This window comes from Phytophthora sojae (genome assembly GCF_000149755.1).
Source record: "Phytophthora sojae unplaced genomic scaffold PHYSOscaffold_1, whole genome shotgun sequence".
In the NCBI taxonomy this organism is placed as follows: domain Eukaryota; phylum Oomycota; class Peronosporomycetes; order Peronosporales; family Peronosporaceae; genus Phytophthora; species Phytophthora sojae.
The window spans coordinates 12,325,545-12,351,526 of NW_009258115.1; the positions used below are offsets into that span (position 1 = coordinate 12,325,545).

The window sequence follows — 25,982 nt, forward strand, 5'->3', positions numbered from 1 at the left end:
TTGTGACAGGGTTGACATGGGGCGGAGCGGAGCTTTACACATATCTTGAGTTCTGTATGCATCGCGACCGACTGGAGGTGGTCTGATGGGCCGCCGATAACCCTAGACAAGGAAGCGGAGGGCTCTAGTTATGGGGCTTCCTCTGCAATCATGGGAGATGGCTACATCGTACGGGGGAAACCTCGCCCGAGTGTGTTACGTGTTGTTTACTGACCCCTTTCTTCTCCTCACACTCGGAGTTTGACGGGGAGCTTTTACTCAAAAGGAGGAAGAAATGATGGGGTTTCAGTGGTGTGTGTGAAGCTCAAAGTGTGTGAATTGCGATGCTCCGCTCTGTTTGTTGAAGTTGTTTACATGCTAGTTTACTCTTGTTCCAGTGCCTCTTGTTACCTCGCTTTGCTTCATGGAGTGTGTCAGTGAATTGATGCACAATGTTCCGGTCTCGTTCTCTGCTTTGCTCTACGCTGGTTGGCTGTGGTTCAGGTGTGCCATGCGCTGCAGTGAACGACTCAACTTTACCTGCCAAGTATTTCCAAGCATCGGGGAGCACAATGGAATGGCCGGTGGATGGATGCAAGCTGTGCAGTGTGCTGGGGGTGCAGAGAGGAGCTTTGCGGGGGCCTTCAATGGTGGCGGTGTCGTCTTCTCCCAAAGGGTTGCCGTTCGACTGTGTTTGGTCGCTGCTGGATGCAGTCACGACGTTTGCAACAAAGGTTCGCCCTTGTCTGTTGGGAGGAGATGATATTGTGGCCGTGTGGGTTTCTTGCAGCTTCTTCTCAGTGTACAACTTGCTCGTTTCCTGTTGTTCACGGCGTGTCCGGTGTTTGGGTCGTCCTCGCAGATACCCCCGATGTCTAATCTGACTGGCCACCAACAAGAACAATGTATCGTAAGGTGGTATGTAGTTAAGCATGTAGTATTTCTACTAGGAAAGCGATTCAATTGTATGCCACCCAGCTTTATCTATATATTTTAGAACTCACCAACACGGAAAGAGAAATGGTTCGCAGTGCCTCGGTCTTGTTAAATCCCCTGATTTCTGCTCAATCATAGCATAATACTTCGCCAGCTTCTTCCGTTCAGCAGGCGAGTCATCTGCCGTCTGCACGGGGAGCGCCGCGAAGCTCCTCGCCAGCAGCGGCCGGACTGCGGGGCCCGCAGAATGGCGAACTTGTCGAATTGGTGATACCGGGAGAATATTTCCGGTGATCGAAATGCTTCGGTTTTATCCGGTATATCGGTACCTCCATGTAAAATGCCCAATCAGAATTCGGCATTGTTCGTGCGTCACGCTGATCGTCATTGTGCATTTTGCGCAGCCGCCGTCCAGCCCAGCGCCCCTAGTTTAGCTCGCCGCCCTCCTCCTCCACCCGTCCGCCGCCATGCGCGTGTTCCGCTTCGCCATCGACCGCGGCGGCACCTTCACGGACGTGTACGCCGAGATGGACGTGCTGGACGCCCAGGGCAACGTCGTGGAGGTGCGCCCCAAGGTCATCAAGCTGCTGTCGGAAGATCCGGCCAACTACCCGGACGCCCCTCGGTGCGTTGCGTGCTGACTGTAGGTGGCCTCGCTGGCTGGGGGCCCCTTCAATACTAAGTTTGCTGTATTATGTTGATGCAATTAGAGAGGGCATCCGCCGCGTGCTGGAGATCATGACGGGCGTCCCGCACCCGCGCGACCAGCCCGTGGACACGTCCAAGATCCAGAGCATCCGCATGGGCACCACCGTGGCCACCAACGCCCTGCTGGAGAGGAACGGGGAGCGCACGGTGCTCGTCACCACGCAGGGCTTCCACGACCTGCTGTACATCGGCAACCAGTCCCGTCCCAAGATCTTCGACCTCGAGATCCACATGCCAGACGTCAGTACAGTCAGATTTTTGGTGAGTTTTACCAAATGGGGCGCTAAGTTTTTATGTTATTTTGTTGTTATTCATTGCAGACGCTGTACGACTCGGTGATTGAGGTGGACGAGCGTCTGCAGGTCGTGAACAACGAGAAGGACCGTCTCCCGACGGACGAGAAGGGCATCAGCGGCGACTACATCCGCGTGATCAAGGATCTGGATGTAGAGGATATTACCAAGAAGCTGCAGGCCGCGCGTGACGACGGCGTGGAGAGCGTGGCGATTGTGCTGCTGCACTCGTACACGTTCCCGCGTCACGAGCAGCAGGTGCGCGACATTGCGACCAAGCTGGGCTTCACGCAGGTCTCGCTGTCGTCGGAGGTCATGCCGATGGTGAAGGCGGTGCCGCGTGGTTTCACGACCTGCGCTGACGCTTACCTCACGCCCGTGATCAAGAAGTACGTGGCGTCGTTCTGCGCTGGCTTTGGCGAGGGCTTGGAGCAGGTGAACATCAGCTTCATGCAGAGCGACGGTGGACTGGCACGGATGAAGCACTTCCACGGTCATCGCGCGATCCTGTCTGGCCCCGCTGGTGGCGTGGTGGGCTACGCTCGTACTACGCGACCTCCTGAGGCGCCGGGTGCTGCCTCCGTGCAGCCTGCGGTTATTGGTTTCGACATGGGTGGCACCTCCACGGACGTCTCCCGCTTTGACGGCAAGTTCGAGCACGTTCTCGAGAGCGTGACGGCCAACGTTACTGTGCGCGCACCGCAGCTCGACATCCAGACGGTGGCTGCGGGAGGTGGCTCGCGTCTCTTCTACAAGAATGGTCTATTCCTTGTCGGCCCGGAGTCGGTGCGCGCGCACCCCGGACCCGTGTGCTACCGCAAGAATGGCTACTTGAGCGTCACCGACGCTAACCTCGTCACTGGACGCATTCTGCCAGACTTCTTCCCTAAGATCTTTGGCCCCAATGAGGACGAGCCGCTGGATGTGGCCGGCTCGCAGCGAGCGTTTGAAGAGCTCACGAAGGAAATCAACGCCTCGTCGGGCGCCAACGGTGCCAAGTACACAATGGAGGAAGTGGCGTCGGGTTTCCTGCGCGTGGCCAACGAGGCCATGTGCCGTCCTATCCGTAACCTTACGCAGAACAAGGGCTATGACATCAACACGCACATTCTGGCATGCTTCGGAGGTGCTGGACCGCAGCATGCTTGCTCCATCGCCAAGGCGCTGGGTATGTCCAAGGTCTACATCCACCGTTACAGCGGTATCCTCTCGGCGTACGGCTTGAGTGTGGCAGACAGCGTGGTCGACAAGCAACTGCCCTCCTCGGCGGAGTACAGTGCCGCCACCAAGCCTGCTCTGATCAGCAGTCTTACGAAGATCGCTGATGAAGCTGTGAACGAGCTGGTCGCTGATGGCTTCCAGCACGAGGATGTCCAAGTGCAGTACTTCCTTAACATGCGCTACGAAGGTACCGACAACGCCGTCATGACGCGCGGTCCTGTTGGAGCTAAGGGCGATTCGACTGCCACTAGCGCGAGTGTCCTGGCTGGATTTGATTTTGAGGCCACCTTCGTCAAGAAGTACCAGCGCGAGTTCGGTTTCGTGCTGCAGAACCGTGCAATTCTCATTGACGATGTCCGTGTCCGTGCCACGGTGTCCCCTGACCTGAAGGACCCTGCACTGAAGGCCACGGGCAACGTTGCTGGCGCGGTGGAGCCGTGTTCGCCTCACTCGACGACTCGGTTCTACTTCGAGCAAGAGAAGGCTTGGAAGGATATCCCCGTCTACCTGCACGAAGAGCTGATGGAGAGGCGTGGCGCCAAGTACAGTGGACCGGCGATCATTATGCAAGGCACGGCGACCGTTGTTGTGGAGCCCGAGTGGGAGGTGCAGATCATGCCTAGCGGTGATCTGTTCTTGGTCTCTGTTACTGAAGCTGCAGGCCAGGAGAAGGACCAACCCGTTCTGCGCTCCGAAGACGTGCCGCTTGACCCCATTCAGCTCTCAGTGTTCTCGCACCGATTCATGGGTATTGCCGAGCAGATGGGTCGCACGCTGGCCCGCACTTCCGTGTCTGTGAACATCAAGGAGCGCTTGGACTTCTCGTGTGCCTTGTTCGGCCCGGATGGCGGACTTGTGGCGAACGCGCCGCATCTTCCTGTCCACCTGGGCGCTATGCAGCAGGCTGTGCGTCACCAGCTCAAGTTCTGGGGAGACGATCTCTCTGACGGAGACGTGCTGGTGTCCAACCACCCGCAGCTCGCTGGCGGGTCCCACCTGCCCGACATCACGGTCATCACGCCAGTTTTCGACAAAACCAGCGGCAAGATCGAGTTCTTCGTGGCTAGCCGTGGTCACCACGCAGACATCGGTGGAATTTCGCCTGGATCGATGCCTCCTCTCTCGAAGACGCTGTCGGAAGAAGGCGCAGCGATTGTGGCGTTCAAGCTAGTGGACGGCAAGGTTGGCGAGTTCCGTGAGAAGGAGATCACCGACATCCTGCTGCAGAAGGACCGTGTCGACGACCAGGGACGCCCTTGCATCGGCACGCGCAACTTGCGCGACAACCTGTCGGACCTGCGCGCACAAGTGGCCGCCAACCAGCGTGGTGTGGTGCTGATGCACGAGCTCTGCGCTGAGTACTCGCTCCCGGTGGTCACTGCCTACATGAACTACATCCAACAAGCGGCCGAGATCGCAGTGCGCAACATGCTTAACGAGTTCTCGCTGCAGCGCAAGCTGCCTGAGGTGGGCGTGGTGAACGCCGAGGACTTCATGGATGACGGCACGAGAATTGCACTGCAGATCACGATCGACCGCCGCACCAACTCGGCCGTGTTCGACTTTGCCGGCACTGGACCGGAAGTCTTCGGAAACGTCAACACGCCCCCGGCCGTGACGTATTCCGCTATCATCTACTGTCTGCGCTGCTTGCTGCCTGGCGAGGACCTGCCGCTCAACCAGGGCTGTCTGACTCCGATCGAGGTGCGCTTCCCAGCTGAGGGCAGCATTCTGAACCCGAGCGAGAACGCTGCTGTTGTCGGAGGAAACGTTCTCACCAGTCAGCGCATCACGGACGTGATCCTCAAGGCTTTCGGCGCCTGCGCCGCCTCTCAGGGCTGCATGAACAACCTCACATTTGGCAGCGCTACGCTGGGCGGCTACTACGAGACCATTGCCGGTGGTGCCGGTGCCGGTCCGTCGTGGAACGGCCGTAGCGGCATCCACACGCACATGACCAACACGCGTATCACGGACCCCGAAATCCTGGAGAAGCGTTTCCCCGTGCTGCTGCGTGCCTTCCACCTTCGCGAAGGATCCGGCGGTGCCGGCAAGTTCCGTGGTGGTGATGGTGTGGTGCGTCAGCTCGAGTTCCTGGAGAGCATGACGGTCAGCATCCTGTCGGAGCGACGTGCCTTCCAGCCTTACGGTCTGGAGGGCGGTGAGCCTGGTGCTCGCGGCATCAACTTGCTTCAGCGTAAGGGCGGTCGCACTGTCAATCTCGGCGGCAAGAACACCGTGGACGTGCTGCCAGGCGAGGTCTTGACGCTGTACACGCCCGGCGGTGGCGGTTTCGGAGCTGCCAACTAAGCGACCATGACTCATGCTCGCGTCCACATAGGGAGCAATCGAGCTACCGCGTAGTCAAGTAGGTGAATGTGCTTCCAGGTCTAACAGTGGTTATCTTTTCCTCTCTTTCTTTCTAACGTTCAGTCGGCGTCGTTGGGCTTTCCGTCTTGTGCCTCCTTCAGCCGCTGCTGCTCTTTGCGCTGACGGTCCTTCTCCTCCAGGAAATCCGCGTACGCGTCGATCTCGGACTCCAACTCCTCGCGCATAACCTCGTTACGCCTGTTGTAGTCGCTCATGGGCATGCCCTTCGGACGCGGCGCTTGCGGGTTCTTGGCCGCGATGGCTGCTTTCTTCCTGAACTTCCGGGTCTTCTTTTGTCGCTTCTGGAAGTCCTCCTCGGCCTCAAGGAACTCGTCGATGGAGTCGGGGCTCTTGCGGTACCTGCACTGGTTGGCGGAGTGGCCGAGGTTGCCGCAGTTAGAGCAGATGCGGGGCACCAGGCAGTTCCTGGAGCGGTGGCCGCGCTCGCCGCAGTTCTGACAGACATGGTCTCTGTCCTGCTCGCGACGCAAATGCTGGTGGAACTTGCGCTGCTTGAGCTCCTGCTCGCCCCACACGCCCTCGAGCTCGGCGTCGTAGTTGAGCTCGTCCATGTCCTTCTGCAGCAGGCGGTTCACCGCCATCTTGCCCAGCTGCGACTGGCGGTCCGAGGAGCCGCGGCGACGGAACGTGTTGCGCTTGAAGGACGGGCGAGTGCTGCCAGTATCATTGCTACTAGTCTTCTTCTTGCTGCTGGGGGCCTCGTCCTGCCTGGTACTGGCGAAAACCTCGTCGTCCTGATCGTCCTGGGATTTATCATCGCCGCTATCATCCTGTCCGTGTCCTGCTTTAGCTGCGTCTTCGTCGTCCTCCAGATCCAGATCAATGCGGAACTGCTGCGAGTGCTGCATCAGACGCTCAAGCGGGCTGAGACCGTCGTCGATTGGCTGCTCCTGCTCGTCAGTCAGGCCCAGGTCCAGGTCCTGCTTGTCTTCATCCTCGTCTTTAGGACCGTCAATCGTGGAAAACAGACGCGATTTCGTCGTCTCGAAGCGCGCGCAAGGCGCGGAAACGATCGCCGCGTTGTTGCCAACAGAGCGAGCGACTGCAGAGACGCAGCGTAATGCCGCGGGGCCGCGCAGCAGCCGCGCGCGGGCGGCCAGGAGCGACAGCGACAGCATCTTGGCACCGGTTTGATGCGGATGTGTGGCCGTTGCAGTGCCAATAGTTCGGCGCGATCTCATTGGTCGGAGCTGGAACGTTTTTCATTGGCGAAAATTATGCGTTTTTTCGCACTTAATCGGGACGAACCCTAAAGGAACAATAGAGCTCCCCGCCGACACAGAAGAACGAGGTGAGGTTCTCGACTTTGACGGTGTCGCCCTGTGCGCGTGCGTGTGTAGCTCTCGTCGTGGCCGTAAATTCCGCGCAACCAGCGCAGACTCTTTCTCCAGACGCGTGCAGTGCCTGTCGTGCAAGTCCCGTCGTCTGAATCGCTCTAGATCCGGCGCAACAGTCCGCTCAAGTTCAGGTATCGGTTAAGTAAGACCCCCCAACACCTCCGAACGCCCTCCTTAGCCATGCTGTCGGCCCGCCCCATGCCCGCCGAGGTGGAAATCCGCGACGTGTGGGAGACCAACCTGGAGGAGACCATGAAGACCATCCGCGAGGTCGTGACCAAGGGCTGCTACGTGGCCATGGACACGGAGTATCCGGGCGTCGTGGCGCGCCCCATCGGCTCGTTCACCACGTCGTCCGACTACCAGTACCAGACGCTGCGCTGCAACGTGGACCTGCTGCGGATCATCCAGCTGGGCGTGGCCTTCTTCAACGAGGACGGCTCGTACATGGAGGACCTGCCCGTGTGGCAGTTCAACTTCAAGTTCAGCCTCAGCGAGGACATGTACGCGCAGGACTCGATCGAGATCCTCAAGCAGGCAGGCATCGACTTCGCCAAGCACGAGGAGCAGGGCATTGAGGTGGCCAGGTTTGGTGAGTTGCTGGTGCCCTCCGGCCTCGTGCTGGGCGACCACGTCAAGTGGGTCTCGTTCCACGGCTCGTCCGACTTCGGCTACCTGCTCAAGGTGCTCACGTGCGCGCCGCTGCCCGCCGAGGAGGACACGTTCTTCGACCTGCTGCACACGTACTTCCCGGCCACGTACGACCTGAAGCACATGGGTATGGACTTCGACAAGCTCGGCGGTCTCAGCCGCATGGCCGAGGACCTCAAGGTGGAGAGAATAGGCACAATGCACCAGGCCGGCTCGGACGCGCTGCTCACGGCCGCCACGTTCTTCAAGATGGTTGAGGTCTTCTTCGACAGCAAGGTCGAGAACGTAGCCAAGTACTCTGGTCAGCTCTACGGACTGGGCAACAGCATCGCGGCATAGACTAGCTAGCAGTTAAACCTCCTCTGGCCGAGAAAGACCATGCAAATAGCACCCCCATCTACCCCCAAAGCAGACACACTACACTAGCAGGCACTGTGTATTAGTTTGAGCGTTGTTGGTCATAACTCCCCACTCGTTGATCGCTACCTAGTCTGCAACGCAGTTCTCAGTCCTAGTGCTGCTGGATGAAGGTCACCACCTCGTGGATGTTGGCGTCCTTGACGCTGCACTTGACGAACGAGATCTCGCAGGGCGAGTCCACATCGAACTCGAAGTTGGCTCCGTCACGGCCGACCGGGACCTGGGACAGATCCTGCTCGTCCTCGTCGCCCTCCGTCTCCAGGGACGAGCGCGTCGTCTTGAGCTGCGTCAGCTCCTTCTCCAGCGCGTCACGCACCGCCTGCGGACTGGAGGCGCCCGAGGCCTCGCTCTTGTTGCACACCACCATGATCGGAGGCGCCTGGTCGTTCACCTTCTTGTTGGCGAAGATGTCGTACAGGAACCTGAACACACAACAACAACCACATCAGAACCTCCACCCCGATATTGCAATAGTTGCAGTACAATGGCAGCGTACTCTGCGGCCTTGCGGAACGACGGCACGTCGCTGGCGTCCACGAAGAAGGCGATGCATCCCGCCACGGGGTAAAAGTCCGCCACGCGCCTGCAATTACGAGCACAAAACGTCAGATTCCCACCCCCTAAATATTGCAATAGCTTTGCATAGAGCAGCGTCGTACGAGCGGAGGCGCTCGTGGCCGGGGTAGTCGACGACCGTGAGCTCGGCGTCGAACTTGTCCGGGTTGTACTTGGGGTGCACCACGAAGCGGAAGGTCTGCTCCTTCATGGAGCTGACCGTGTCCACGTGCTCGCCGTCGCGAATGAGGTGGAAGAAGCTCGTCTTGCCGGCGTGGCGCGGGCCTAGCAGCAGCGCCATCTTGCGCTTCTTGCCCGTGAAGCTCACGTTCAGGCCGCGCATGTGCAGGATGAAGCGCACCACCAGCACCACGTAGATCAGCACCAGCACCACGAAGGGCACCACCATGTAGGCCGGCGCCCCGTAGATCTTGTACGTCAGCAGCTCCAGCATCGTCGTCGGGGACCTACTTGCACTTGGGCTCGCTTGATCCGGAATGACACGTCAGGCAGGACCACGCATGCGGTCAAGTTGACACTTATCGTTATAAAGCGTCACGCATAATAGCATATCGATGTCGATATCGTTCGCCATTGAGTAATCTCTCTATTGCGTTATGGGGATGGGCCGCTTCAATCAAGTGTGTACCACTCCGGGTACGCTTTGGTGTACGCCGACACAAACTGCGTCAGTTCAAGTCGCGCGTATCAACGCAACTGTGGCAACATGTCGGGGGCAGCTCCGCGGCGCCGCGAGCGCGTGAACGTGGTGTGGAAGCCCGCGCACCTGGCGGGCGTGCTGGTGCTCGCTCTGACCTACGTGGACGCCTCCTCCGTGGCGCGCGTGGTGCGCGTACTGCTGTTCCTGTACTTCTTGGCGGCGAGTCTGGACTTGGCGTTGACGCGCTACCACCTCTGGAACTTCGAGCCCACGACGCCCGAGCTCAAGCGCTACGCGCTGGTCACTGGCGCGTCGTCGGGCATCGGCCGGGAGATCAGCTACCTGCTCTCGGAGCAGAAGTACTCGCTGGTGCTGGCCGCGCGCACCGAGACGACGCTGGAGCGCATGCGCGCGGAGATCGAGCTCGTGAACCGCCCCGCCGAGGTGCTGGTGTGCGCGTGCGACCTGGCCACGACCGAGGGCATTAACAAACTCATCAAGTTCGTCAAGGACAAGCAGCTGGTGGTCGACATCCTCGTGAACAACGCGGGTGCGTGTCTGACCAAGGACTTCACGCAGCTCACGGACAAGGAGATCGACCAGCTCATGACGCTCGACATGCACGCCATGATCAAGCTCTCGCGCGCCATCGTGCCGCAGATGGTGGAGCGCAAGGTCGGACGTGTGCTGAACATCAGCTCCATTGCGGGGGCGCATGCAGTCCCCACGGCGGCGCTGTACGGCGGCAGCAAGGCCTTCGTGACCAGCTTCAGCCAGGCGCTGAGCTACGAGCTGCGCTCGACCGGCGTCACCGTCACATGTATGTGTCCCGGGCCTGTGGCTACCAACTTCAGCAAGACGGCGGATCTTGACAAGGCAGTGTGTATGACGGTCCCAGGGATCACGGCGGATGCCAAGGACACGGCTAAGACGGCGTTGGACGCCATGTTCAACGGCGAGGTGCTCGTGTACAACACGTGGTTCGCCTACTTGGTGGCAAACATGGCGCAGTGCATTCTTCCGGGCCGCCTAGCTGCTTTCTGCAATGGTGCTGGAATGCATGAGCTGAAGAATATCTGGCAGATGGCTAAGAGATGAGTTGCTAAGTCGGAGCTTTTGGCAGATAAACTGCCAGAAACAAGTTTGTGGATTTAGCGGTGCAATGCCATGCGTTTTATTCCCACACCATTTTTCACTTCGGTGTTTGCGTCTTTATCTGTGGAAGAGCAAGAGCTTTCACCTCGTCAATGACCTGCAATAACGGCAAGTTCTGCTCCGCAGCGATCGCCTGAACATCAAGAATACGTGAACAATCAAGCAAGAAACGTCAACAGCTAAAGGAGATCGAGATCTTACCTTGCAGTGTTCAAATTCGGGGTGCACATTCACAGCCTCATCCCCCAGAAATGCGACTTTGACGTCGACCGAGCGTCCAAACGCGGAGACAGACACAAACTTGCGAGAAAGGAAAACGCGATCCATCACATTGCTGTCCAAATGATCGTTTATTCGTGCGATTAATCCATTCAAAACAAAAGTGTTAGTACAGTGAGCTAGCCGTATCAGCCAATAGTTCTTAGCACGTACCGGCGGACACCGAGCGTCGTGGTTTCGCGGAAGAGGGTCTCTAAAATCTCCTGCTCATGCTCAGCTCGACACAAAATGCTGGATTCGACACAAGCAGAGTTATACCGGGTACCTAATCACCAGTAGCAAATTCCATACCTGATGCAGACACCAGGCCGGTTCTTCTTCATCTGAATGGGCTGCTTCCACACGTCAAGCGCGTGGTGCTCCGACAGAAGCCGCTCCGAGACGTAGCCGATTACCTGCGGGTTCAAATCATCCAGGTTGGTCTCAAGCACGACGACTTTCTCCGTGGCATAAGGATACGAAGCGGGCTCAGCAGACCTCGGGGCGGCAGGGTTGACGTAGCTCTTCTGAGAAGCCAAGGGGTCGATCTTCGTTCCGATAGCCACGCGAACAATATTGGCGTGCTCAGGGAACTCCTTCGTTCCAGCTCCGACACCAGTGTGCGTCGGAATGAATGTAGGCGGCTCACCAAACGTAGACGCCAGCGCCTTGACGAGGCTGATTCCTGTCGGCGTCACCAGCTCCCCCTTCGCCCTATAGTTACAGAAAGCGCAGGCAATTAAGCACCGTTCTTACATCAATAGAAAGCGTTAGACAGCAAGCTTACCCCTTGGGGGCAGGACACACGGGGACGCCAATCATCAGACGGAACGTCGCCGGTGGAGGCACGGGCAGGACTCCGTGCATGCACTTGACAGTCCCCGACGAGAAGGGCAGGAAGGACGCATGCACCTCGCGCACACCGAGCAGATCCAGAGCGATCACCGAGCCAATGGTGTCGATGATGCTGTCGATCGCCCCCACCTCGTGGAAGTGGATCTCCTCCAGCGACGTGCCGTGCGTGTGCGCCTCGGCTTGAGCCAGCAGCGTGAAGACCGCGACGCTCTTCTCCTTCACCCAGTCGGACAGATCGCTCTCTGCAATCAGAGCCTTGATGTCGTCCAAGTTGCGCATGGGCTCTCCTTCATGCTCGTGGTGCTCGTGCGAGTGCGAAGACTCTTCTCCGTGCTCCTCCTCTCCATGGGAATGCTCGTGGTGTTCGTGGGAGTGCGAGTGGCTCATCTCAACGCCAACAGCTTCCGCCTCCACGTCGTCCTCTGCAGCATTCTCTTCAGTGTGGGCGTGGGTTTCGTCGTGCGCGTGGCTGTGCGAGTGCGTGTGGCTGTGGCCATGTCCATGGCTGTGCGTGTGGTGGAGCGCATCGCCCGGCGTAGGAGGGGCGGCTTCCTTGTGCTGGTAGATGGAGCCCACGAGCGCCTTGGTGCCGGCGATGCTGCCAGGGCCCTTCCACGCGCGACTGGTGCTGAGCTCCCACTCGCCCTTGATGCCATGAAGAGACTCGAGTCCGCGCTTGATGTCGTCTAGTGGAGCGCCCTGCGAATGATACAGAGGTTAGTACTGAGTATTGCATTTTGAAAGCCAGTGAGGGGACTTTGGGACGCACCGCATCGATCAGCGCGCCGAGCAGCATGTCGCCCGCGATGCCCGCGGAGCAGTCGATGAAGGCGATGGTGGTGCTGCTCATTCTGGTAGGAAAGGCTGGGGATCGGCGCGAAAGCTGACGTGCCTGCTTGCTTCCCAGTGACGTGAGCTCACTAAGGTAATACCTACTTGAAGCTCCGGCTTAGCGCAACATTGAGAGCATCGGGATTTGCAGCAACTTTTTGCGGCGAGGGCGAGGTGGATCAACACGGACATGTGCAGGCCCACGGTAGCGCGACAGCTGACCAAAGTGTCCTTCTCCATGCGGACACCCACAGGCTCGGGTTCACCTCACCCGACTAATAACCAATTTGATTAGCCGGAAAATTAATACTTCTGGTCTGCTATGACTTCAAGACGAAGTCGTCAAGGTCTGCATGCACTGTAGAGTTTCACACTTACCACCTCACGTCTGGCTTTGGGAAGTCAGTCGATCAGCCAACTGCTTATGTGCCAGTAGCACCGCGCCACTGCCAGTCACTGTGGCCCCTGGCACGTAAGCAGCTTTCTGCAAGCAACTTGCCGCTTGCCTCCGAGGTCTCGCTCACTTCCCAATTTTACGCCTGGAACTCAAAACCAGCCCTCCTCCGTAGCCGCCGCTATGCGTTTGTCAAGCCTCTTCCTTTACGCCACTACCGCCTTGACCGGTGCCTCTGCCGGTTCGACCCAGCCGATCCTGTTCGCAGCCACGTACACTACCAACCCCGCGCAGGGCGTCTACACGTACAAGTTCAACACGACGGATGGATCCCTGACGCAGTGGGCGATCACACCGTTCCTCATCGGGTCTGGAGGGATCAACCCTTCGTATCTGCAGGAATCGACCAAGAAGCTGCACAACGGCAAGCGTCTCATCTACGGCCTCAACCGCGCAACCGGAGTCGGATACGTGTCGGCGATGACGCTGAACGCCAATGGCACGCTCGATGTCCTCAACACGCAGCAGATGCAGGGCGGATCTCCGGCTCACGTCACGCTGAGTCCTAACGAGGACTTTGTTGCTGTGGCCAACTATGCCGGCAGCCTCTCGCTCTTCCCGCTGTATGAGAACGGCACGGTCGCGCCGGAGACGTTCTACGAGGCGTTCCCGAACGGCAGCCACGTCGTGATGGACAACCAGGCCACGGGTCATATCCACAGCACGAGGTGGCTGCCCAACTCGAACCACGTCGTCGCTGCGAACCTGGGCGGTGATACGCTGCTGGAGTACGAGCTGGACGCGAAGAATCAGACGCTCAACAGCCTCGACACGGTATACCGTCCACCTGGATCGGGACCCCGCCACTCGGCGCTTAGCTCGAATGGAGACTTCCTGTATGTTACGAACGAGCTGTCTAACGCCGTTGGAGTGTACAAGATCAACCAGCAGGAGGCTCTACTAGAGAGTCCAGCCGTTCAGAACATCTCGACGATCCCCGCCAACTTCACGACCACGACGACTGCAGCGGACATTCACCTGTCCAAAAACGGCAAGTTCGTCTACGTGTCGAACCGCGGCCACAACTCGATCGCCATTTACGCGATCAACGAGGCAGATGGCACGTTGACGTCGCTGGGTTGGGAGAGCACGCGAGGAAGAACACCGCGCGGCTTCACCATTTACGAAGACTGGCTCATCGTGGGCAACCAGAACACGAACGACGTGTACGTCTTCAAGGTGGACGAGGTTACGGGGTTGCTGACGTACACGGGCAACTCGTACCAGATCCCAAGTCCAGTGTGTCTCTATGTATCTGAATACGTTCTTTAGCGACAGCGAGTTGGTGCTTGCTAATATGCGGATCAACCCACTTCAATATCACTTGCATTGTGCGATTACCGAAATATCGTCACAAAAAGCGAAATTCGCATCAACTGCTGGGAAGGACGAAAATGGACCAATGCTGTTGCAATATGGTGCCACCCCACGTCTGGGTGAACAACAATCCGTAAGCTGAGGAAGCGAAGTCGGAAGCAGGAGTTAAGCAAGAGCGAGCAACAGCGTTGCTCTGGAGATGTATTTTCTTAGAGGGAAGAGGCGTCCTCGCTGATAGTTCAGAAACCACTGGAGGGCCTGCTAGTTATAGAACTTCGTAAATATGCAAATATGCACAACCAAACGGCGGTCTCACATTGTGAGACCGCCGTTTTCTGGTGCAAAAAAACAATGAGCTTCATCGATGTCCATCGCTTCCTGAAGTCAGGTGTGATGTATCACGTGTGAAACCATCGATCTTGACTGTGGCTACATTCAACGCGTGTTTGTATTTGCTGCAGCATGACTTGTTAGCGATATTGGGATTCCAAATCGGAAACGTCTTGGGACATAACGGTGCAGCGTGGATGGTGGAGTCTGCATCACTCGTACTGCATGGACACTTTATTCAATTTCTGTGCTCTCAGAACCTACACGTATCCGCATTTGTCACCAGTTGCTCACAGATTCCCGGACAAACGATCAAGAGCTAGCGACTACCAAGACAGACCGCCTTTATTTTGGTTCTTATGCTGATCAGGTCTAGGATTTGAAAATGCTGATTATGAGACCGAATCGGTAGACCTGAACCAAACACCCACAGGAGTGGAACATGACACGACAATTCTTCTCTATCTGGATATGCTCCGTTCAACGTTCTGCTCTGCCAAGTAATAACCAAGCTTCTTGTAGACGAAAGGTGGCCTTCTCTGAATGAGCAGACATTATCCCCCGATACGTCCTTAGTCACTTCCTAATACCTGCACCTCTATTTGCAATATTCTGCTGCTCTTCCGAGTTGGTACCGTAGCCGCAGCAAGATGCATTAGGCGGTTAGCTCACACACTGGTCTCTCATACATGTATAGTGAGACAATTGTATTTGATTCGATATGCCAACTATGTATTGGACGTAGCAATGACCTCTACGCCACTGTGTAAGGCAGCACGGTCTAGTCGTAGCTGCGAGCGCCTTCGAGCAGAATGGCGGCCAACCCCACGTGGATTGGCATGCTTCGTGCGATGCATCGCTTTACAGGGTGAAGATGCCGCCTGCACGAACCTCGAGTTGCTGCTCATCCCCTCCGTAGCGAATATGACAACCTACGAGAAGTGCTTGGCGAGGGCTTCAGCTGTGACCACGCAGTCAAGTGTCCGACTTGCGCTTCTCCTTCACGTAACCGGTGCACGGAGTGCCGCACGGGGGTCCCCGGAACGTGCTGACCTTGATGAAGAGCTTGGGGGTGCGGTGAGACTTGATCTTGACCACAATATTGCTCTCTTTGCCCCCGCCCCGATGAACTCATCTCAGTGTTAGCGCCGCGACCTGCATCTTCCCCACCACTGAATCACTGTCCTTATCCTCGGGCTTGGTGTCCTCGTTTTGCATTCTTCTTGTCCGCGTCTAACGTCGCCGTAGATGACGTCGTAGGCTATGACTCGTAGCGGGGCGACGCGGCGGCGCTGGACTCGAGCTTCAAGCTGAAGTATTAACTGGACCCCACGTATCCGTCCGAGGAACTCGTAAGCAGCGAAGCAGTGGGCCACCTCCGACCGGCCGTCGAAGGGGAATGCGGGCCTAGCACACGACGAAATCGTCGCCCGCGCAACAAAACTCGAACGGATGTCTTCTGCAGCGGGAGGGCCTAAGCGCTGCGGTGCCCAAGCTGAGCTCCACCGACCTGGGATTCTCCTGCTACAGCATGGACACCCTCACGGCACTGGCGGGAACCAGGAGCTCGGGCGACGTTGACACCATCGAGACGGGCTCCGCCGCGCGCGGCCTTCGATCACGAGATGCGTGCCGCACTTCACACGGCAAGCGCGCCCACGCCCACCTTCTCCTTGGAGCGCAGAAGCCGTCTTGTGCCAGCGGCGACTTGGTCAGCGACGAGCTGGAGAACGCCACGCGCACCTTCCGCCGGCGCGCCGCGGCCTGCTGCTGTTGCACCTGGATCTCCTAGCTCCACGTCCAGCAGCTCGCTGTGGTTGCTGGAATGGGTGGAGAGGAGGCTCAGTCCATAGCGGGTTGGACCGTTAGGGCTGGAAGACCCCGCTAACCGAGCCGCTGGCAACTTGATGATAGTTGCCGGCGTCATGGCAGCCACTGCGCTGAGGCTTGAGGGCTTTAGTATTCTGCTAAAGGTTGGCGTTTGTCGTCAAAACATGGCGAATGTGATCCAATCACAAGTTCAAAGAAAAAGTACGCTCTGATCAAATCCAAGACCTGTTCTGCATAAGACCCATTTAAAAATATCCCCGCCGTTTTCTGGTGAGACTCACATGTGCGAGTCGGATCCGGCCAGCGTGAGCCAGGCCGAACCACCCATACCGCTCACCAACTGGATCAGTGCCACTGGCTCAGTGGACGGCTAGACAACCCCATGATCCTATATGTCCTCATTTCCAACTCTCGTCCTTCCAACGCAGTCACCGTTATGCGCCTATCAAGCCTCTTCCTCTTCGTTGCTACTGCCATGAGATCCGCCGCTGCCGGTTCGACGCCCCACAACGAGCAAGCCCAGCCGATCCTGTTCGCAGCTACCTGGACTACCGACTCCGCGAAGGGCGTCTACACGTACAAGTTCAACACCACGGACGGATCCCTGACGCAGTGGGCGATCACCCCCTTCCTCATTGGTACCGGAGGAATCAACCCCACTTACCTCCAGGAATCAATCAACAAGCTGCACAACGGCAAGCGTCTCATCTACGGCCTCAACCGCGCAACCGGGGTCGGTACGTGTCGGCAATGACGCTGAATGCCAACGGCACGCTCGATGTCCTCAACACGCAGCAGATGCAGGGCGGATCTCCGGCTCACGTCACGCTGAGTCCTAACGAGGACTTTGTTGCTGTGGCCAACTATGCCGGCAGCCTCTCGCTCTTCCCGCTGTATGAGAACGGCACGGTCGCGCCGGAGACGTTCTACGAGGCGTTCCCGAACGGCAGCCACGTCGTGATGGACAACCAGGCCACGGGTCATATCCACAGCACGAGGTGGCTGCCCAACTCGAACCACGTCGTCGCTGCGAACCTGGGCGGTGATACGCTGCTGGAGTACGAGCTGGACGCGAAGAATCAGACGCTCAACAGCCTCGACACGGTATACCGTCCACCTGGATCGGGACCCCGCCACTCGGCGCTTAGCTCGAATGGAGACTTCCTGTATGTTACGAACGAGCTATCTAACGCCGTTGGAGTGTACAAGATCAACCAGCAGGAGGCTCTACTAGAGAGTCCAGCCGTTCAGAACATCTCGACGATCCCCGCCAACTTCACGACCACGACGACTGCAGCGGACATTCACCTGTCCAAAAACGGCAAGTTCGTCTACGTGTCGAACCGCGGCCACAACTCGATCGCCATTTACGCGATCAACGAGGCAGATGGCACGTTGACGTCGCTGGGTTGGGAGAGCACGCGAGGAAGAACACCGCGCGGCTTCACCATTTACGAAGACTGGCTCATCGTGGGCAACCAGAACACGAACGACATGTACGTCTTCAAGGTGGACGAGGATACGGGGTTGCTGACGTACACGGGCAACTCGTACCAGATCCCGGGGCCAGTGTGTCTCTACGTGTCCGAGTACGTCTTCACTAGTGAGGTGAAGTCCTGCGTTTGCAAATTGTCAAGTGCACTTGCAAAACCTGCATCGGTTCCATACCTTTCAGTGACGACTGGTGCTCCGCTGTGCGGTGCACAAAGTCGCTTGTATATCGATAAATGCCCAAAACGGACACGGTTTTAGATTTCGATACTAGACCATGTACTGAAGCTGGCTGCGTCTACAATCTTTCTCGAGTATGCGGGTATGCCGCCATGGCTTGGGCTGAGCGAAACAGCAGCCAGCCATCTTCCCAGTCACTCGCTTAGAAAACTTCAGGCAAGTTTTGATTTCGTTCCTTGTTGCCCTGGCGTGGACGCTAGTCGGGCCGCCGCGTGCTGCGACTCTCGGATCTGCAACTCGTTTTGAACTCGCGCTAGCTCGTGCTCAATTTGACTCTTGCGAAGTTCCAATTCCCGGAGTGAGACGCCTGTGGACGCGATTAGTTTGCCGAGAACTGACGACGTAATGTTAGAATCACGTACAAGAAGTTGCGAGCGAAGCCGAGACAGCCCCCGTGACTCTGCTGGAGCGAGAGAGAGTCGACGTGGAGCTCCTTAAGCTTGCCGAAGAGGCTACCGAGCGAGTCTAAAATCCAAGATAATTAACCAGCTCTCATCATCAGAGAAAGTATCGCCCTCATATCCGATTCTGAACAACTACCTCGTCGAAGTCGCTTTCAGCACGTAAGAGTAGCGAGGGACCTACATTTAAATAAAAGAAACCAGCACAGCAGGTTATGTGCTTGACCGTTCTATCGACCCTCTTCCCGTCGTACCTTTCGACGCGCTTCGACTGCTACTGTTACTGGAGGACCTGTCAGCACAGAACGTTAGTGTGCACTAATTCACTCCTCTTTCTCGTATGTCCATGCGGCTACCGTGAAGAGATGGAAGACGTTGAGGAAGCAGGCATCTTGGCTGTGGTGCAGCGTGGGGCTTCTAGAAACACCACAAAAAACACTGTTTAGTCCATAAATATCATGGTTGGTGCCCCAACTTGTTGGGGCACCCAGCGAAGGTTACAAACGTGGGGTAAAAAGGTTTTCTCGTTTCGAAAAGATAATGATTCGAGCCTTTCAGCGAAATGTGACACCTATAAGTGTTAAGAGTATTGTTTTTATTCCGATGTGAAATGCTTAGTCGAAAGGTACAGCAAGGAAATCAATTCATCTAGACTCGAAGATACCTTAATTGATTCAGTTTACGAACCCGAGTCGTGCAGCAAACCAAGGTACGCTATTAGCACTTCCAGTGTCTGGGTCTCCAAGAGAAAAAAATGCTGGTATGATAGGCAATTCCACACAACGAATCTTTACAGCTACAAACGTCAGATGCCACTAGGAAAAAATCTTCATAAGCTTAATTGAAAACTGACTGGTGTTTCTCTGGAAGACACCACTCAACCGTCCCGTCAACTATTGCTGCCATCCCGTAAGCTTCTTTCTTAATGTTGAGTCACCGGCACTTCCATCTGTATTAGCGTAAAACTTCTGGGTGAGTGTATGAATCACAGCATGATGAACGGAGTATTTTAAATATATGCTAGGTAACTCGAAGCAAGCACAACTATATACCCACCAACTAAATTCGATGGGCGACTGGGAGCACTGCGATTTGTACTTCGTGCACAGCTCATTTCCCAACACGACACCTCGAGCTCAAGACACTTCCTTCCAACGCAGTCACCGTTATGCGCCTATCAAGCCTCTTCCTCTTCGTTGCTACTGCCATGAGATCCGCCGCTGCCGGTTCGACGCCCCACAACGAGCAAGCCCAGCCGATCCTGTTCGCAGCTACCTGGACTACCGACCCCGCGAAGGGCGTCTACACGTACAAGTTCAACACCACGGACGGATCCCTGACGCAGTGGGCGATCACCCCCTTCCTCATTGGTACCGGAGGAATCAACCCCACTTACCTCCAGGAATCAATCAACAAGCTGCACAACGGCAAGCGTCTCATCTACGGCCTCAACCGCGCCACCGGGGTCGGTACGTGTCGGCAATGACGCTGAATGCCAACGGCACGCTCGATGTCCTCAACACGCAGCAGATGCAGGGCGGATCTCCGGCTCACGTCACGCTGAGTCCTAACGAGGACTTTGTTGCTGTGGCCAACTATGCCGGCAGCCTCTCGCTCTTCCCGCTGTATGAGAACGGCACGGTCGCACCGGGGACGTTCTACGAGGCGTTCCCGAACGGATGCCGCGTCGTCATGGACCAACAGGCTACGGGTCATATTCACAGCACGCAGTGGCTGCCCAACTCGAATCACATGATCGTTGCGGACTTAGGTGGCGATACGCTGCTGACAGAAGATCACGACGCTACCGGCTGACTTCAAGAACACCAGTACGAGTGCAGACATCCACTTGTCTAGCAACGGGAAGTTCCTCTACACGTCCAACCGCGGACACGACTCCATTGCGATCTTCGTTATCGACGAGGCAAAGGGAACACTGACGTCGCTGGCACGCGAGGCAAGACGCCTCGCGGCTTCACCATTTACAATGACTGGCTCATCGTGGGCAACCAGAACTCGAGCGACATGTACGTCTTCAAGGTGGACGAGGATACGGGGTTGCTGACGTACACGGGCAACTCGTACCAGATCCCAAGTCCGGTGTGTCTTTATGTATCCGAACACGCGCTTTAGCGACAACGAGTTTAGTTGATGGGATCAACCCACTTTTATCAACAGAGTTTCAACAAATTCCGCTTTCTGTACTTAGTAACAATGTTCCATGCCTACGATGCAAGCGATCATCTTGCAGTTCGCGCATACTGTAGCACTAAACACAAATGCGGCCCATTCCCGCCAATTTCAAGTAACTTCCCTCTCTACATGTCCAGGTGATACGATACGTCTTGCAAATTTTACGCCCACCGACACGTTTTTTTTTCCAGCAAAACAAAACAATTTTCAACCAATCATTTCTCGTCAATTGACAACGGCGGTCGTCCGCCCACGGTCAGTCCCCGACCAATATGCTGCGACTTGTGCGCAGGTGCCCCCAGCCGCTGCGGGGGCTCTCCAGGGGCTTCGGGGCCGCCCCGTTCCAGGCCCCGAAGAACGCGGCTGAGGAGCGGAAGAAGCAGATCGTGTACTACGACCGCATCAACCGCAAACAGCTCGTGGTCTCCCAGGAGGGAGTTGACCGCACCACACGCTTCCTGATGGACCGAGGATTCACCCAGTTGCAGGCACTGAAAGCGATCTCGCTGCACGTCGGGGTGGGGTTTTCACTATTGAATTTGCAGTATTTCCAACAATTGCAATGTGGGATAACTGACCGGGGTCTTGTATATTGCACTACAATAGTTGACCTACTACACGGTCGAGTTGATGGAGGGCAAGGTACGCGATCACTACTGCCTTGGTTGATGTTGATGAGGCTTCAAGTAGGGGGCTCACGTAAAGTTTTACGTGTGCAAAATGGACAGATCCAGTGGCTCCGTGACTTGGGTCTCAGTCACGACAAGATCAACGTCGTCATTAAGCGCCACCCCAACATCCTCGGAATCGCTATTGACAAGTACGAAGCCTTAGCCGACTGGTACATTTCGAAAGGAGTGTCGAAAAACAAGGTGCGTGATGCTTTTGGCGTTTGAAGACAAAGGTTCATGGACTTACTGACCGCGTGCGTGTGCGCAGCTTCCGTATGTGTTCAACGTGTTCCCACAAGCAGTATCGTACGGCATCGACACAAACCTAGAGCCAAAAGTGGATTTCCTGAAGGAGATTGGATGCAGCGATAAGCAGATCACGAGCGTCCTGATGATGGCTCCGCAGATTTTCTCCAACAGCGTGGAGGGATTGCGAGCCAAGACGAACTATTTGATGGAGTTGGGGATAAGCCGCGAGTTGTTGCCGTGCATTGTTGCCAGAGTGCCTCAGTGTCTGGGGATGAAATCGACGCGGGTCAAGGAGTCAGTGGACGCGCTGGACGAAATGTTTGGGGCTGGGGCCGGCATTCGAGCTCTGACTTGGAATTGTATTATCGTTATGTACAACATCGACAGCATGCGTGCATCACTGGACTACCTCATCTCGCTCGGCTTCACGAGGGAGCGTATCGAGAAGAACACGAGGTACATCACACGCAACGCCGAACGAATCATCCGCCCGCGCTCCCAGTTTCTGCTGGCAAAGGACCACAACATTACTGAAAACCTCTCGTGGATTTTGATGCCGGAAGCCCTCTTCATCCAGAGGTACCCGGACTACGAAGACTACGTCGCGGAGTACAAATCAACGCATAATCTATCGAACAACGCGTAGTACTGCTCGAAGGAAGTTGTGGCGAGCCTCTCGTTAACGTAGGCATCGTAGAAAGTTTAACCTACAGCTCGGGTGTCGTCTGATTGATGCGACAAGTTTGTTAGTGACGAGATCTTGTTGAATAAGCGACCGCCGACGTAGGTAAGAAATGCTATCCGTCCCGTTAGTAGAGAAATGTGTTGCATTCGCTATACTTACCAATTGTGTAGTGTTATCATCAAAAGGGAGGTCAACCATACATGCTAGTCATTGATGCACGGCTCTCAGGACACTGGTATCTACCAATGCTGACGTACACTTTCAATTTTCCAGCCTTGCGAGCAACATCAAGATGAAGAGCAAGGACAGTCTCCAGGACTCTACCACAGTTACGATCGAAGAGACCCAGTCGTAGTCGAGTATTGTGCTGAAAGACAAGCTCACGCTGGAACACGTCGCCGTGGATATCAGCACCGACCGCGTTCAGTATCATCTTCATCTGGAGCTACAGCACCCGATCCCAGAGCCGTACCTCGCTAATGCTGAGTACTTGACACTGACGTGGCCTGTGGGCGGCATCTGGAAGATCATGCGCCTCAGTGACAACAACCGCAAGGTGCACTGCATGTCGTGGCGCAAGACGCAGATGACCCACACGGAGGTGGAGGAACTGGCCAAGAAAGTCGAGGCTGCTGGAATGTCTGGAGACCTGGCCAAGAGCCACAGCTCTACCTTGGCGGCTGCCGAGTCGTCCGACTTGCCGTTGACTCGTTTCGACTGGAAGATGCAGCTTGGCAGGTGGGGGCACAAGCAGCACTGGTTCCTCCGCGATATCATGCCACCGCACGACCGAGACAGCGTTGGAAGCAGCCACCATGGACCATTGACGGCGCACTTGATGGCTGGGTTCTCACCGCTTGAAGTGGAGATCGAAGTGAACGCTATTACGTCCGTGGACACGGTGGCCCAGACGTTCACGGCGGATGTAACGTGGGAGGTGACCATGCCTGCAATCACAACAATCCGCGAAGACTCGGTACTGCGCGAGTTGATGGACATCCTCGAGTTCGACGAGAACGAGTTTGAGTTCAAGAACGCCAGCTCGATGCAAGAGGAGCGCGACATGACCTCAGAGCTCTCACCAGCAGGGACAGTTCATTTCACGGACTCGACGAGTCTCGCGATGCCACTGAAGTCTACGTCGGAGTTCCTTAGTCATCTCATGTTCAGCCGTCGTATTGTTGCCGTCTTCAGCGAGGAAATGACCCTGCGTAAATTCCCCGTGGATCAGCAGAAGCTGACGTTCGTGTTTTCGACTGGGTATGGTGTCCGTCAGTCGCTGCGTATCACTCCTGTCGCTAGGGATGCCGGTACATTCGCCATCGCCAACTACCGACTGGGCAACGTGTTTGATGTGGTGTACCACGACAAGGTTTTCGTGGGGAAGATCGACGCTGAAGGTGAGAAGAAGGAGACCCGCTTCGAAATGGTGCTCGAGCGTCGGCCTGAATACTGCGTGACGAATGTGGCGATCCCGGCGGCTATCATCACGTACTTGTGCTTCATATCGTACGCGCCGCTGTCCGACGGATCGCTCATGGACACCGGCGACCGTCTTCAAATCGTGTTGACACTGCTGTTGACTGCTGTGACCTTCAAAAGCGAAGTTGCGTCGTTGACGCCGCAGATTTCTTACTTCACCACGCTGGACAAGTACGTCTTCTTCTGCTTCATCATCGCGTGCTTGGTCGCGATCGAGAATGCTCTATTCCCTCTCTTTGTAGGCCTCTTTCCATCGCGCGAGAAATGGCAGGAGCACAGTTGGCTGGGCTTTTCGATCGGCTTCTTCACGCTCGTAAATATGGTGTGGGCAGTGTACATCATCGGACACGTGAAAAATCGCAGACGTGTATCCGAGGCACTAATCAAAGTGCACGAGGCTATCCGAGTACTGTCCGCCTCAATTCCACCGCAACACCGCAATGAAGTACTGCACGAGTACTTGCAGGGGTTTGACGAGACCTCCCCAAGATATGCTGCACCGAGTTCGGATACCTGTTTGTCCAGTTGCCGAATGATGGCCCAACACCTACCGAGAAATTTGACGCCAAGGCAGCGCTCCATGCAGCTAGCCGTCAAAGGGCCGAGCGCGAGTTCGATACTTTCAAGGAGATCTACCAGAAGCTGAACCCGGAGGTATCTTTGCTGTATTCTTCAAGCTCGGACAGCGAGAAACCACTGCGTGCAGCAAAACCCAACGAGGCTGGAGGCGGCGGTCGTGACAGAAGGCGCTCGGTTGCCACCCCGAGTAGTCCTGTGAGAGCTGCTTCGAAGATGATGAGCAACCGTCGCTGGTGAATATCTCTGGTTTCCTATAGCAGTGTAATAGCAGGGTAAATCCGAGATATTTGTCTGTCTTGACCCGGACATGATTCGTCACTCATAGTGGCGCACAATTAACGTGTTGGAGAACGAAAGGGAAAGCAAATGTCTTTGGTGGGGAGCTCATTGAGCTAGCAGATCTGGCTGTCACTCGCGGCTGGTTTCCTGGGATCAAAACTTCACAAAACCGAAATGCTTCTGATATTATACATGTACATGCATCCAGTAGCAGGGCCACGCGACTTATTGGATACTGATGTATTTTCCTGATTGTGGGACGACGCTATTTAACACAACCGATGCCACACAGAAGGTGGCGCCACTCACTCTTACTTTCGACTTCTACATCGCAAGAGCCTCCGTTCAATCCTTTACAGCCCGCAAGAATGCGTGCCTACTGGTGGCTATTGCTGCTCCTGATTGTCGCTGCCCTTCACGACAGCTCGGGCTCCATCCGATCACCGACTGAAAACGTACCTGGTGATCAATCGTCACTTCACTCTCGTGCTGAGCAGGTGGAGGTCAGCACCAGAAGGCTTTTAAGAGCCAGCTATAACTTCGCCGATGCCGACACCAAAGCCAAGGACGCGGGTGGCGAAGAGAGAGTGGGTGTAGGGGTCATCCTAGCGCACTACGTACAAGAAGGAGCGTCCACTACGGCTAAAGCTGCCAAGAAAGCGGCCGCCGTGGTCGAAACCACGAGTGGGAAGCTCAAGAGACTGGATCAGTTCGTGTACATGCGGCTGGATCCGGCTCGCGAGTATTCATTTTTCAACGAGCTTCTCTACACCAAGAAACTGAATCCGACTGAGGCCAAGGCCAAAATTTTGGAGGAATATGGAGTACTCGGGAAAAAGTTGGCCAAGAGGTACGGCATGTTTTACACCAACGAGCTGAAGCTAGCCGCCTCCTGAACAATGTACGTGACGGTTTGCTATTGGTAAAAGTTCCTCATGCTTCATGGAACTGTGGCAATGTGTTGAGGGTGCATATGCGCGTCCTAGTAATGAATTATAGATTGGCGCGTCTTGAACTCAGCCAGATACTCTTCGTACTCGGGGTACTTCTCAACGAACGCGGGGTTCGAGTCTGAAATCCAACGCGGACTGGCAACTGCATCCACGCCCCTCGCTTGCAGAAACTCGAAGCGTGATTGAGGAATCTGGTGACATTCCGGGTGATGAGGAAACAGTTCTTCGCTCTGGAGTGAGCCCCACCACCGAAACGAGGTAGTCAAACGATTCACGCATCCCGTCGACGTTGTACATCACGTTGCGGGGGTTCCGAACCAGCACTTAGCTCCTGATCCCGCACCAAACATCTCGTCAAGCGCGTTTACAGCTTCTTGGATTCTCGCTGGCGCCAGTGCAAGGATTTCGGGCGCCATGCTAATGACATGATGCAGCCGCTCGCGGGGAGCACCGAGCTCCTTGATGTAGACCATATTCGCTCGCAGGCGCTCACCTCTCGGAAAAAAGCGACCATCGGGTCCAAGTTGCCTTCGATGCTGAGGCTTATCGTCCGGGCAGCAACAAGGAACACGAAGGG

General features: G+C 56.2%; 11 protein-coding genes across 11 annotated transcripts; 7 read left to right on the plus strand and 4 right to left on the minus strand.

Annotated features, from left to right (window-relative positions):
• Positions 1-1,382: 1,382 nt before the first annotated feature.
• On the plus strand, positions 1,383-5,447 carry PHYSODRAFT_263761 (hypothetical protein; the record flags this gene model as incomplete). Its single annotated transcript, XM_009519369.1, has 4 exons — positions 1,383-1,540; positions 1,626-1,863; positions 1,944-3,554; positions 3,612-5,447. The coding sequence occupies 4 exons, from the start codon at positions 1,383-1,385 to the stop codon at positions 5,445-5,447; spliced, it is 3,843 nt and encodes a 1,280-aa protein (XP_009517664.1).
• A 491-nt stretch (positions 5,448-5,938) lies between these two features.
• Positions 5,939-6,631, minus strand: PHYSODRAFT_382855 (hypothetical protein; the record flags this gene model as incomplete). The annotated part of the gene is made up of 1 exon (XM_009519370.1): positions 5,939-6,631. A coding segment is annotated over one exon (693 nt), but the record flags the coding sequence as incomplete, so codon positions are not given.
• Positions 6,632-7,063: 432 nt separating this feature from the next.
• PHYSODRAFT_474397 (hypothetical protein) lies at positions 7,064-7,855 on the plus strand (the record flags this gene model as incomplete). Its single annotated transcript, XM_009519371.1, has 1 exon — positions 7,064-7,855. One exon carries the CDS (start codon positions 7,064-7,066, stop codon positions 7,853-7,855), a length of 792 nt encoding a protein of 263 aa, XP_009517666.1.
• Positions 7,856-8,027: 172 nt separating this feature from the next.
• Positions 8,028-8,977, minus strand: PHYSODRAFT_553424 (Sar1p-like ras-family protein; the record flags this gene model as incomplete). The annotated part of the gene is made up of 3 exons (XM_009519372.1): positions 8,596-8,977; positions 8,433-8,519; positions 8,028-8,358 (listed from the first exon to the last, which is right to left on the minus strand). Exons 1-3 carry the CDS (start codon positions 8,943-8,945, stop codon positions 8,028-8,030), a joined length of 768 nt encoding a protein of 255 aa, XP_009517667.1. The 5' UTR covers positions 8,946-8,977.
• A 241-nt stretch (positions 8,978-9,218) lies between these two features.
• Positions 9,219-10,250, plus strand: PHYSODRAFT_263748 (hypothetical protein; the record flags this gene model as incomplete). The annotated part of the gene is made up of 1 exon (XM_009519373.1): positions 9,219-10,250. One exon carries the CDS (start codon positions 9,219-9,221, stop codon positions 10,248-10,250), a length of 1,032 nt encoding a protein of 343 aa, XP_009517668.1.
• A 94-nt stretch (positions 10,251-10,344) lies between these two features.
• Positions 10,345-12,294, minus strand: PHYSODRAFT_344241 (hypothetical protein; the record flags this gene model as incomplete). Its single annotated transcript, XM_009519374.1, has 6 exons — positions 12,190-12,294; positions 11,353-12,119; positions 10,878-11,279; positions 10,740-10,817; positions 10,509-10,641; positions 10,345-10,440 (listed from the first exon to the last, which is right to left on the minus strand). Exons 1-6 carry the CDS (start codon positions 12,268-12,270, stop codon positions 10,345-10,347), a joined length of 1,557 nt encoding a protein of 518 aa, XP_009517669.1. The 5' UTR covers positions 12,271-12,294.
• A 534-nt stretch (positions 12,295-12,828) lies between these two features.
• Positions 12,829-13,977, plus strand: PHYSODRAFT_476801 (hypothetical protein; the record flags this gene model as incomplete). Its single annotated transcript, XM_009519375.1, has 1 exon — positions 12,829-13,977. The coding sequence occupies one exon, from the start codon at positions 12,829-12,831 to the stop codon at positions 13,975-13,977; it is 1,149 nt and encodes a 382-aa protein (XP_009517670.1).
• A 1,350-nt stretch (positions 13,978-15,327) lies between these two features.
• Positions 15,328-16,279, minus strand: PHYSODRAFT_323793 (hypothetical protein; the record flags this gene model as incomplete). The annotated part of the gene is made up of 4 exons (XM_009519376.1): positions 15,328-15,441; positions 15,508-15,585; positions 15,863-15,964; positions 16,019-16,279. 4 exons carry the CDS (start codon positions 16,277-16,279, stop codon positions 15,328-15,330), a joined length of 555 nt encoding a protein of 184 aa, XP_009517671.1.
• Positions 16,280-16,618: 339 nt separating this feature from the next.
• On the plus strand, positions 16,619-18,382 carry PHYSODRAFT_295206 (hypothetical protein; the record flags this gene model as incomplete). Its single annotated transcript, XM_009519377.1, has 5 exons — positions 16,619-16,915; positions 17,242-17,785; positions 17,935-17,995; positions 18,070-18,211; positions 18,266-18,382. 5 exons carry the CDS (start codon positions 16,619-16,621, stop codon positions 18,380-18,382), a joined length of 1,161 nt encoding a protein of 386 aa, XP_009517672.1.
• Positions 18,383-20,779: 2,397 nt separating this feature from the next.
• PHYSODRAFT_310332 (hypothetical protein) lies at positions 20,780-24,410 on the plus strand (the record flags this gene model as incomplete). The annotated part of the gene is made up of 6 exons (XM_009519378.1): positions 20,780-21,025; positions 21,236-21,379; positions 21,447-21,883; position 22,283; positions 22,468-24,039; positions 24,084-24,410. The coding sequence occupies 6 exons, from the start codon at positions 20,780-20,782 to the stop codon at positions 24,408-24,410; spliced, it is 2,727 nt and encodes a 908-aa protein (XP_009517673.1).
• Positions 24,411-24,820: 410 nt separating this feature from the next.
• Positions 24,821-25,348, plus strand: PHYSODRAFT_284612 (hypothetical protein; the record flags this gene model as incomplete). The annotated part of the gene is made up of 1 exon (XM_009519379.1): positions 24,821-25,348. The coding sequence occupies one exon, from the start codon at positions 24,821-24,823 to the stop codon at positions 25,346-25,348; it is 528 nt and encodes a 175-aa protein (XP_009517674.1).
• Between the last annotated feature and the right edge of the window lie 634 nt (positions 25,349-25,982).